Genomic DNA, 12,143 nt, shown 5'->3' on the forward strand with positions numbered 1-12,143 from the left:
GGAAGAAAGGCCTGATGATCTAGGTCTGAAAAATCAGTTATGGAAGACCCTTTGGAGCCCAGTTCTACCCTGACATACATGAACATAGACTAATTAAATATTTAGTCATGAGAGACAATTAGGCAAGAGAAATAAGAGAAAGTGTAGTTCTCGTGAGGCTCTTTCGGATGAGTAGATAAGATTCAAAAAGGTATATATCTATGTTTAATGCTCTCAAAATTAAGGTTAAAAATAACTGCTATTTTCAACCCCATTTTCTTTGTACAGGTTAAACATAGGTTTTGGAGTCAGACAGGACTGAGTTCAAATCCTAGATCTGCTTCTTACTAGTTTGGTGACCTAGGACAAGTTACATAATCTCTCTGTGCCTCAGTTTCCTCATCTGTAAAATGGGGTAATGATAATGTCGACCATATAAGGCAATTGTGAGGATCGAATGTGAAATGCTGATCATTGTAGCTGGAAGTTCAGTTGGTAATACATGCAATAATTATTATTTTATAATGTTCTGCAAAAGTACCCTAATGATTCTTGAATAGAGTTAACCTAAAGGCAGTTTCTTTTCTTTTTTTTTTAAGAATTGAGAAAAAATTCTATTCTAGCATTTTGGAATAAAAATTTGTGTCAAAATGAATCTATTCATTTTATTGATATGTAAGCAAAATGTTATTTATTTATTCAACAATATTTACTAACTACCTAGTAAGTATCATGCACTATGTAAGGTACGGGGATGACATCGATGGCAGGTTGTGGTCCCTGCCCTCAGGAAGCTGGCAGTCCAGGAGACTGACGAGTAAAGGTGATGACATCAATGTAACAAGGGCTATGATACATGAATGCACCTGGAGTGTGTGACAGACTATGGCTTCCACAAGACCCCCTTCTCCTCTGGTTCCAAGGCCAAAGGATTGGTCCCATTTTTTTTTTTTTTTTTTTTATTGGGTGAATTAAGCCATGGAATTTTTTGAAGTTCTAAAGACTGAAATGAAAGCACCTTGAATTGTGGGGGACACTAGAAATAGTATTTCCTATGGAGCAAAGGCTTCCTCCCAGCATGGTCACTTCCAGGGTTTTCTGGCCGAACGAGGTTACAGGTTTCTTCCTGAAGTTCTTTGGTGTATTTTCTCTTTGTTATCCACCTTTCTTCTCTCACTCTCTTTCTTTCCTTTCTCCACTTATCTTCTAATTCCCAAAGGAAGAGGGCTTTATGGATTCTAAGGGTGATTTATAGGTTAAAGCAGAAAATTATTTTTATTTTTTTACCTACAAGTTCCATACCACAAAAAAAAAAAGAATATAAAAGTTCATGGAAGTTATTGAAAATGCAGATAATTTTAATTCCATCTTATTTTTCCAGAGTTCTCAATCGTAATCCTCTGACAACCGTCGAAGATTCTTATCTTTTTAAATTGCCAGCATTAAAATATTTGTAAGTATTGCAACAATCTCATGGTTACGAGATGATTTCAATTCTTCGTTTTTACTTTCATCCAAGATTAAGTATTTTGCATTTAGGCTAAAAAGTCATCATTTTAATTTGGTTATTGAAAAAAGTTATGCGCAAAGAAAAGGATTAAGAAAGGATGTATACTGGGCAAGGCACAGCAGGGGTCTTCCCGGAGCAGTGCTGAAGAACACATATGGATATGGTATATGCAGATAATGTAGCGATATCATTTATTCAAAAAAGCAAAGAGATTAAGGTGTACGTTATAAAAAGAACAAGGAATCAGGAGAGGTTAATATGACAGGGGAGTGAGAAGCGGGATAACGGTAAAAGACTACAGGTTCTACTGTTCTGTGCCGACATCACCCATCTGATGATGCAAATAAACTCGAATTTCTTCCGTAAGAGCTTTCTGGAGCTATCTTCTCTGGCAGATAAGCTCGAGCTGGCTTGTTTTACGGAGAAGCCAAAATTGAAGTAATTACCTGTCCTCCAGTATCTTTTTCAGTACAGAATTGTTGTCTTTGGGTTCATAACATGACCGTTTGGGCTTTCTCCTTCAGAGACATGGGAACAACACAAGTGTCACTTACAACAGTTGAAAACATCCTCATAATGACACTCCAGCTGGAAAAACTGTAAGTCATTTTTTTCCCTCAGATTTATTTTCACTTAAGTTTTTTTGTAGGTTTGTTTTATTATTTTAAAGTCAGTTTATTAAGATCTAATTACATGTAATCCAATTCACCCTTTTTAAGCGTACACTTGAGTGAGTTTTGACAAATGTGAACAGTTGTGTAACCACCACCGCAATCAAGATTAGAATATTTCTGTCACCCCAAAAAGGCCCCTTGTGCCGCTTTGCTATCAATCCCCTCCTGTCACCACCAGCCCCTGACAACCACCTATCTTGTTCCTATCCCTGTTGTTTTGCCTGTTGCAAAATGTCTTATAAATGAAATCATATAGTATGGAACCTCTAATGTTGGGCTTCTTTCACTTAGCGCAATCCTTCTGAGATTTGTCTGTGTTGTTGCATCTATCATAGTTCATTCCTGTGTATTGCTGAGTAGTATTGCAGTTGTATGGATGTACCACAGTTTGTTTTCCATTCATCAGTTGACGGACACTTGGGTTGTTTCCACCTTTGGCTATTGTGAATAAAGCTGCTGAAAGCACGTACAGGTCTTTGTGTAAATACAGGTTTTCATTTCTTTGAAGTAAATACCTAGGAGGGAGATAGCTATATCACATGCTAAGTGCATATTAGCTTCATCAGACTGCTAAACTGTTTTCCAAAGTGGCTGACATTTTGCATTCCCACCAGCGGTGTACGAGAGTTGCTAGTGCTCCGTATTTTACCTGATATTTATGTTTCAGTCTTTGAAAAAGTTTTACCTTTTCTGTACATTTGCAAATAAAAAGTTATTTACTAATAAGATATAAAAAAAAAAAGTAAAGGCAGCTCGGTACAAATACATCAATACTATCTACCAGTGCCTGTACGCTCGTGGTTGTGTGACAGTATCTCATTGTGGCTTGGATTTGCGTTTCTGTAATAGTCGATGATGTTGAGTGTCTATTTATGTGCTTATTTGCCATTTGTATCTTCTTTAATGAAGTGCTCAAATCCGTTGGCATGTTGTATTGGATATTTTTCTTATATTACTGAGTTGTAAAAGTGCTTTCTATATTCTGGATTATATATCCCTTCTCTCAAATGTATGTTTTGTCAATATTTTCTCCCAGCCTGTGGCTGTCTTTTCATTCTCTTGAAAGTGTCTCTTAAGAGCATAAGTTTTTAATTTTGATGAAGTCTAATTTAGCTTTTTTTTTTTTTTGGTATATGGCTGGTGCTCCTTTCATGTCTTATCTAAGAAATGTTTGTATAACCCAAAGTCACAAAGATTTTCTCCTGTGTTTTTTTTTTCCAGAAGTTGTAGAGTTGTGTAGCTCTTCCAGTTAGGTCTATGATCCATTTTGAGTTAATTTTCATATACGGTATGAGGGAAGGGTCGAGTTTATATATATTTTTAAGAAATATATTTCTGTAGGGCCCTGCTATGACACCTTATTACACAGCTTACTGAAGCTTCTTTGTGCCATCCCCCTGCACTGTGGCAGGCTACATAGAAATCTGCTGCTATGCTAAAGCTAGCTGAGCGGACTGCCTGAGATGAGTACGGAAAGAGGCCCTGCATGTAGCCCTCTGCTCCGGCCACTTTTGTCAGGCCACCTCCTTGACTCTTCTTACCGCATCAAGTCCTGCAGGCCACTGCTCTGGCCTCTTCTTCCTCAGCCTCCTGCAGCATCTGACACAGTTGATCCCTCGCTTGTCAGCAAGATGCCATCCTCTGCAGATATTCAAAGTTCCCACCCGCAAACCAGCTTTCTCGCTGAGTTGATACAAGGAAGGAGGGTCCAGTCTTCTCCTTCCATGACCATCAACAGAGGATGAAAAGTGCTATCATTCTCTGTAGCCATGTGCCACCAAGGCCATAAAGAGATTAGAGCAACTGCCATCCTTGAGTCCGTTATTGGAATGCCTTAGTAGTTTACGTTGGGAGGAGATACTTCTGAATTAAACTACAAATCTGTGTCAGCCAGTTCTAATCCCTATGCCCTTTATTCTGGGCATACCATACCCACTGCCATCCTTACCCTTCTGTTGGGCGCCTCTATCCTCCCTTCTGTTTACTTACCATATTGAAGAGCAGCCGTTGGCCAACTGGTCCCCATCCAAGTGGCCAAGCCATATGTCCCAAGAACGTCATGGAACTGGACAGCAGGTCTACCTGCTTCCACGTACTACTGCTCCCCTTGCCACGGGGCCAGAAGAACTGGGTGGTAACTGGCTACCATTACTGAACATTTTGATCAAGGAATCTGTAGGTGAATCATGATCAAAAGGGGAAAAACTTTGGAACAGAATTTTGAATTCTTACAGAATGCAAACCTGACTTGTTAAGACTGGAAGTACCCCAGAATCTATCACTCTCAAAAAATACCATGACCCAAACTTATTCCCTGAAGTTATCTTTAAACTAAACAATGGTTTAGCTACATCCGTAAAGAATGTTCAGCGTGAGTATTGCACTCTTTTAAAGAATTATCTATATGTGATCAAATTGACAACAGTAACTTTAAAGCCTAGATAAGAAGCATGGGGGTGGTGAATCTAAGTCAGTGGTGGTGAAAACGGTGATGCACGTGCAGAATGTAACCAACGTTATTGGACTGGACATGTAGAAATCGTTGAATGGATGTGTGTTCTGCTATATAGATTTTCACCAAGATTAAAAAAAAAAAAAAGAACTCCTTCTTACACAGCCCTGTGGCCTTGGCCTGCTTCTACCTACTTAAGTAACCCCATTAACATTAGTTTAATTCTCCTTATTTCCATTTACAGGATCTTACCTAGTCATATGGCATGCTGCCTGTGCCAGTTTAAAAGTACCATTGAAGTTGTCTGCAAGACACTCAAGCTGCATTGTGACAGTGAATGTCTGATAAACACCACACGTTGCAGTGAGTCCGAAATGCTTCATGATAAATTTTAGACTAGAAATGTAAATGCTTTATTTTATTCATTGATTCATTCAGAGTCCCAGTGTAACTAGCTGTAAGAACTACTCTGTTGCTCAAAGTCAGATTCTCAGTTTAGTCAGTCAGTTAATAATGCTACTGAACTACACGCATAAAGGAACAAGAGAAAGGAATGCAAAGGGGAAGGGAATTACCTTAGTGGGCCGCGTGCTCTGTACCCTGCTCTGTGCTTGGGTGTTACCCCAAAATGGTAACTTATTCAGATAGCGTATTGTGGCTTGTAAACTGATTTCATATGCATTATGTCTCAAGTACGCCCTGCCTTAGGACAGGTATAGATCCATTTTTGTTTGTTTTCTTTTTGCGTTTGCAATTTCATGAAAGAGTACAAGCAATAATGCTTTATAAAAGTTGTAATTGAAGCCTCAGAGTTTCTGGTCCTATATCCAGAAGCTACTACCTGGATCTCATAATGGATGAGAGGGCGCTTCCCTTTGCGGACTGTCCAACTCTAAACTTGCTCTGAATCTCAAGCTTTTCTATTCCCAAAACAAAAAAGCAGATGCTTTGAAAATTTTTTTTTTTCTGTATATTAGTTTATTGGCACTAACTTCATGATTTCCAGAATGTGATTACCTTCACATCCAGAGAGCCTGAATTTGGGCCTCTAACAGTGATTTGAAACTAATAATAAGCAATAACACTTCGCTGTTATTCTTAGGTGCTGTTGAGTCGGTTCTGACTCATAGCAACTCTGTGTACAACAGAAAAAACACTGCCCCGTCCTACACCATTGCCATAATCATTGTAGTGTCTGAGCCCATTATTGCTTTCGTTTTGTCAATCCATCTCATTGAGGGTCTTCCTCTTTTTTCCTGACCCTCTACGTTATGAAGTACGATGTCCTTCTTCAAGGACTGGTCCCTGCTGGTAAAATCCAAAGCATATGGGATGAAGTCTCACAATCCTCCCTTCTTATAATCATTCTGGCTATATTTCTTCCAAGACAGATTTGTTTGTTCTTCTGGCAGTCTAGTATATTCAGTAGTTTTCACCAACACCGTAATTCAAAGGTGTTGATTCTTCTTCACTCTTCCTTATTCATTGTCCAGCTTTTGCACACATATGAGGCAATTGAAAATACTGTGGCTTGGGTCAGGTGCACCTTAGTCCTCAAGGTGACATTTTGCTTTTGAACACTTCAAAGAGGTCGTTTGCAGCTTTTCTGGTTAGATATTTATAACTTTAAGTTTGTCAACAGGAACTTTCAATTCAAGAATTACAATCTCTAAATTCACGAGTTAGTTAACTTTGGAGAAAAGAGGAATATGGTTTCTTATCTCCAAAAAGTAGGACCTTATAGTCTTGGTCTCTCTGGTGTTGCACAAGTGGTCAGTTTGGCTGCTACTCCCAGGCTGTAGTAACTGCCATTCAACTGGTGGCCTCTAAAAACCCAGCTCCAGCCTCTGCCTCACTGGCTCAACCTTGCCAGGCGAGAACACAGGTGAGGCGCCTGTGAAGTGGTACCCGCCCTTTGAGCCAGAGTTAGTTGCTCTAGGATCAGAAGGCTGTGCTTTGGGAATCTGAGTACGCAAAAATTATTTATATGGTCTGTAATTCCTTCTTTCTCCTTCTGTCTTCCTTTTTCATTATCCACCTATGCATATGAGGTGATTGAAAAGATCATAGCTTGAGTGAGTTGCTCCCTAGTCATCAAAGTGACTTCTTTGATGTTTAAAACGTTAAAGAGGTCTTTTGCAGCAGACAGAAGAAGAATTGATGGGTTCACACTGTGGTCTTGGTGAGTAATACTGAATATATCATGGACTGTCAAAAGAACAAACAAATAGTCTTAGAAGTAATACAACCAGGATGTTCCTAAGAAGCAGGCATGGCAAAACTTCGACTCGCTTAATTTAGACATGTCATCAAGAAAGACCAATTGCTAGAAAGGGGCATCATGTTTGGTAAAGTAGAGGGCCAACAAAAATGAGGGAAACCCTCAGTTAGTGCATTGACACAATAGCCAAAAATGCCCTCAAAGATACCGATGATCATGAAGATGGCATAGGGCCGGGCAATGCTTTGTTCTGTTACACATGATGTAGCCGTGCGTTGGAGCCAACCTGACGGCAGCTAACAGCAACAATTCCTCCCTTAGTGGTTCTTCAGGTTCTTTTTCAAAACGCCACCCTGACATTGCATGCTGAGGGCAACAAAGAAAGAGGACTTTTGTCTTCATTTGGGTGGGAGCATGAAGGAATGGAGCAACTCCTCATAGAAGCAGAACAGGGAGGTGGCAGGAGGAACCAGAAATGGCTCCCAGGGTGAAACTGAAGGGAAGAAATGAGGCCAGTGGCCCAAAGAAGAGGATTTCCAGCCACCAAGCCGATCAGTCAGCACCCTGCCGTGAGGTTCTCCCTTGGTGCTACCTGGTGCCTGTGCCAGGGGAGATCAGAGAAAGACAGCTAAGATCCCCCATGGCCCGGTCCAGGCAATTGAGCTCTATAGAAGATCTCAAAGCTTTACTTGGTGGATCTTAAAAGGAGTTGTTCTTACCATGTGGCACAGTTTTGGGGAATTTCAGGTTGAGGAGGAAGGCATGGCTCCTGCTTTAGAGCTCTGTGGACAGTGAACCTTCCTCTTCACCTGTAGACACTTCATGGTTATTCTTTCCCCCTCTGGCTAGGAGGAATTGATCAAATTCAAAACAACTTCTTCTCAGACCAGACTTGTTGGCCTGACATAGACTGGAGAAACTCTGAGTGTACGGCCTCTGAACACTCTTTCAGCTCAATAATGAAGTCAGTCTTGAGGTTCACCACTCAGCTAAAGATTGAACAGGCCCAAGGAACAAAACAAGACAAAAAGGGGCGCACCAACCCTGGGGCGGAGACTGGAAGGCAGGACGGAACAGCAAAGCTGGTAATAGGGAACCTAGGGTTGAGAAGGGAGAGTGTTGACATGTCGTGGAGTTGTTAACCAATGTCCTAGAACAATGTGGGTACTAACTGTTCAACGAGAAACTACTTTGTTCTGTAAACCTTCATCTAAAGTAAATTTTTTTAAAAAATTAAATAAATAAAAATTAAAAAGTAGGATCTTAAAGCATTTCTTATTTCTAGAAAGAGAGACCTTAAAACATCAGCAACATTCTCACATAAAACCCATAGTATCATTCTGTTTATTCAGCCTTATGTAGTTAACTTCTGTTCCACGTGCTACGGGATCAACTGCACTCTGTGAACCCACCAGCATCTGCGTAAGAGCTCTGGCAATTTTGATTGAGTCTAGTCACGGTTCCTTTTATAAGTCCAATGTAGTCCATCTTTTTGTTGAGATATTCTGGTCAAATGTTTTCAGGAAATCAGCAAAGTAAAAACTTATCTGCAGATGACAAAACTTAATATGGTCATGATTCATTTATAAACATAATTCGTAATGGTGAAAGACCTGATAGAAATCCATTACAAGCACAGTGCAGAGGCCAAATAAAATCAGTTGAAAAAAACTATAGAGAAAAATATTTTCCGTAATAACCATTAAGCATGTTTTTAAAGAACTTCAAATGTAACACATAATAATCTTGAGGCATAATGGAATATAGTCAGGATATACCAGACCATTCCAGAATTATCAAGTCTCTAAATACCTGAATAGTAATTCTTTAATTAATCCATTGGCTTTGACATTGCTAGATTCAAAAAATAAAGTTTGAACCAAGTTAGCAATCATTTGCTGCCTAATATTAGGCAAAAACAAAAGAGAAAATACTAACACATAAATTTTAACCCATAGAGAATCAGACCCCTCTCTTGATTTTAACATGTTCTATGTAATTTATGTCATGTTAAGTAAACCTTTTTAGCACTTTTTCTTTATAAGAAAATTTTCGTGGCTTTCAAACTTGTCAGAAATTTATCATAAGTTACCATGAAACAATACTTTAGTTATTTAACCAAAGATCTGAAAATAAAAACCTTAGTGTTTTTTTTTTTTATTTATTTTTTCTTTTTCCGTAAAACCATGTGCCTTGGTTTCTGACTCAGGAATCTTATTCTAGTGACAGACTGAACCTCTGTCTTTGAAACAAATTATACAAAGAAGAGATTAACTCCTTAACTCAGTAATCAAAGAAAATTTTGTTATTTTAACAGCGAGAAACCTAATTCTTTGTTTTTTATGTTAGTTAACATTGAAGCTCTTAAAAATGCCATAAATTAAACTTTAGTCAGATAGAGAAAACTTTTGAAAGGCGAATGGTAACTAATTTCTTTCCCTTTTACTGTCCTGGAACTGTTCCTTTTAATTTAAGACAAAGTTATTTGGGAAACCCTGGTGGCACAGTGGTTAAGTGCTACAGCTGTTAACCAAGAGGTCAGCAGTTTGAATCCACCATGTGCTCCTTGGAAACTCTATGGCGCAGTTCTACTATCTCCTTCAGGGTCACTATGAGTCGGAATTGCCTCAACAGCAGTGGGTTTTTTTTTTTTTTTTTGTATTATTATTTTCTACACCAGCTGCACTGGTCTCTTTCTGAAGGGGTGCAGGGCTTTCTCCGCTCCTATTTTTTTTTATGACCTTGGTCTCCCTCTTTTTCTTTGTTTCTATGGGAGATGGTCTTTAGCCTGCAAGGCAGCAGTTAGGGAGGTTGCCTGGCAATTTGGTCTGTAAATCTTTTCCTTATCTCAGTTAGAATATACTTGGCAGGCCAGTCTCATTAGCTGAGAGATTTTTAACCCTATACTTTCTTCTTTTTCTGAAGCTTTCTTTTTCTTTAATTGATTATAAGAAAAGAATTGCCAGTGCTTAAGACTACACCCTAGGGCTGAATCTCCTGGTTTCTTCTCTTGATCTCTCATTCTTTCCAATTAACTGTTCCCAAGAACCTAGCTTTTTATGTTTATGGGTAGCTGATACCATCCGCTTTTTCTTTTAGTCTATAGGAATTTATTTGTCTCTCATGCTGCAGCCAAGAGTTTTCTCAGCTCTGGGAGAGAGCCTCTTTTTTTAATCTTAACACCCTGTCTGGAGTGTTCTCTGTGTTGTGATCCAAATCCCAGTGTAGACTGAAAATCGCTTCTCCCCATGCATCTCTTTTTTAGCCCGATCAATAAGTTCTCAGGAGTCTCTATAAGTATTTTTTAATTTAGCTCAAATTTCTTTTCACAAATTAATTTCTATGCATCATACGTAAATGACACATAAGACACAGACAGAGGTGACGGAGATGATCTTGCAATCTCAACCTCTCAGACAGCCCCAGTCACACATAAAATTCACACATAAGATGAACAAACAGAGAGTGCTCGGACCAGACAAGCCAGAAAGGGAGAGAGGGAATGAGGATGATTTTAGTGAGGCCTAACACATTATCTGAATCTCCACTTCAATCTTCCATATAACTCTTATCCCCAATGCCAGATGGGGGTGTTACATCCACTCCCCAAAACCAGAGTACAAGAACCAGAGTCAGACAACACCCAGACACACAAAAATAATGGCTGTCACATACTCATATATCTGCCCAAAATCTAAAGTCACCAAGAGTCCCTCTTTGCGATCACAAATGTAATAATGGGACTGCAGTGGTAGAAACACACTAACTGGGCAAAACACCAGGACTATCACCCACCAGCCAGCACTTAATCAAAAGGAAAATAAAATGGAGAGGAAAGTAAGATAGAGGAGAAGAGAGAGAAGAAAGTAAAAGGCAATTACCACGTCTGCAGACTACGCCGGTTTTCATGGGTCTCGGAGTCAAGCCCCTCACCGTAAACAAACAGTACCAAGTCTGAATTACCAGGTCTCAGGCTTGATTAGCAGGTCTTGGATTTGGGGGCTGGTGTCCCTTACCACAGACACCAAGTCTCAATTGAGGGGGAATACCAGGTCTAACAGGTCTTGGGGGTGACCCCCCTCAGTGCAGATACCAAGCAATCACTCCACTCATGAGACTCCCTGGATTGTGCAGGTCCAGGCAGACAACTTTTCAACTCAATCTGGGAAAAGTATCTATTAAACACACCTGATTTATCAGGTTTACCAGACCTTGAGGTCAAGCCTCTCACTATAAACATTGGGTCAGGACTCTCAGGCTCAGGAAAAACAGTCAGGTCAAGACAGAGAGCAATATCCTTTGTTCTTATGAAAATCCAATGAGAGGAGCAGGCACGGAGATCTACTCACAAGAGGGAGGGACACAGGACAGGTGGTGTCCTGGCAGGTTGCTGTCTGTCCATCAGGGTTTAGCAGGTCTCCTTATCTGCCCCTAGACCTGGATCTGAGGGAAAAAAATCATTCCTGCCATGGTCACCGGATTCTGGTACAGGGCAAGGCTTCCCAGCTCGGGACTAAGCCCTGCCTAAGGTCTTACAGTCTTCTGACCAGGAATGACCAGGAGAGGCTCAGAGGTTCCACTCCAACAAGGTTCATCAGGGACAGAGAGAAAGTAAAAGGCTCACGAGGGAGAGAGGGAGAGGGGTTTCCACCTACACTAGCCTCCAGTCTTATTCTGGGATGTTGTGCATGTGTGAGGCCTCTAGATCTTGGTTTGAGCCCCGGCAAGTGGTCCCTGTTCATGTCTGTCTCATGTGGAAGGTCATTCGTAGGCCATGTTGATCTTTAGTGCGCACGCTCTGCACCTGGCGAGGCCTTGAAAAACAACTCAGAAGGATTGTCGGTAATTTACAGCTGGTCCAACACACAGGGCCTTGAAAAGTAGCCCCTGATCCTGTCTAAGCACCTAGTTTGTTCGTCACAAGCAGTTTTCGGGTGTCAGCAGGTAGAGTTATGTGGTGGTCTGCACTCAGGTTTAGATTCAGAGACTAGTCAGTCACAGCCGGTCAAGCACACAGGGCCTTGAAATGCAGCCCCCATTTAGTTCAGCCGCCCAGTCCCTTCCCTGTCTCAGAACCTGTTGCTGTAGAGTCCGCTCCAACTCGCAGTGACTATAGGGCAGGGGGGAGCTGCCCCGCCGGGTTTCCAAGGCTGTAAACCTTTACAGAAGCAGACGGCCGCATCTTTCTGCCGTGGACGGGCTGGTAGGTTTGAACTGCCGACCTTTTGGTTAGCGGCTGAGCGCTTAACCACTGTGTCACCAGAGCTCCATAATGTAAATGTAGTTACTGTGTTTCACACTATGGAA

The 12,143-nt window shown here is 40.7% G+C and overlaps 1 protein-coding gene across 1 annotated transcript in view; it reads left to right on the forward strand.

Moving 5' to 3' along the window:
* Positions 1 to 12,143, forward strand: part of LOC126063005 (leucine-rich repeat-containing protein 37A2-like) — a 79,451-nt gene that overhangs the window by 54,168 nt on the left and 13,140 nt on the right. Inside the window, exons 6-8 of the mRNA XM_049861085.1 lie at positions 1,361 to 1,432; positions 2,014 to 2,088; positions 4,860 to 4,978. Coding sequence (XP_049717042.1) covers positions 1,361 to 1,432; positions 2,014 to 2,088; positions 4,860 to 4,978 — 266 coding nt within the window. The remainder of the gene's footprint in view (positions 1 to 1,360; positions 1,433 to 2,013; positions 2,089 to 4,859; positions 4,979 to 12,143) is intronic.

Source organism: Elephas maximus, chromosome 19 (assembly GCF_024166365.1).
Source record: "Elephas maximus indicus isolate mEleMax1 chromosome 19, mEleMax1 primary haplotype, whole genome shotgun sequence".
Classification (NCBI taxonomy): domain Eukaryota; kingdom Metazoa; phylum Chordata; class Mammalia; order Proboscidea; family Elephantidae; genus Elephas; species Elephas maximus.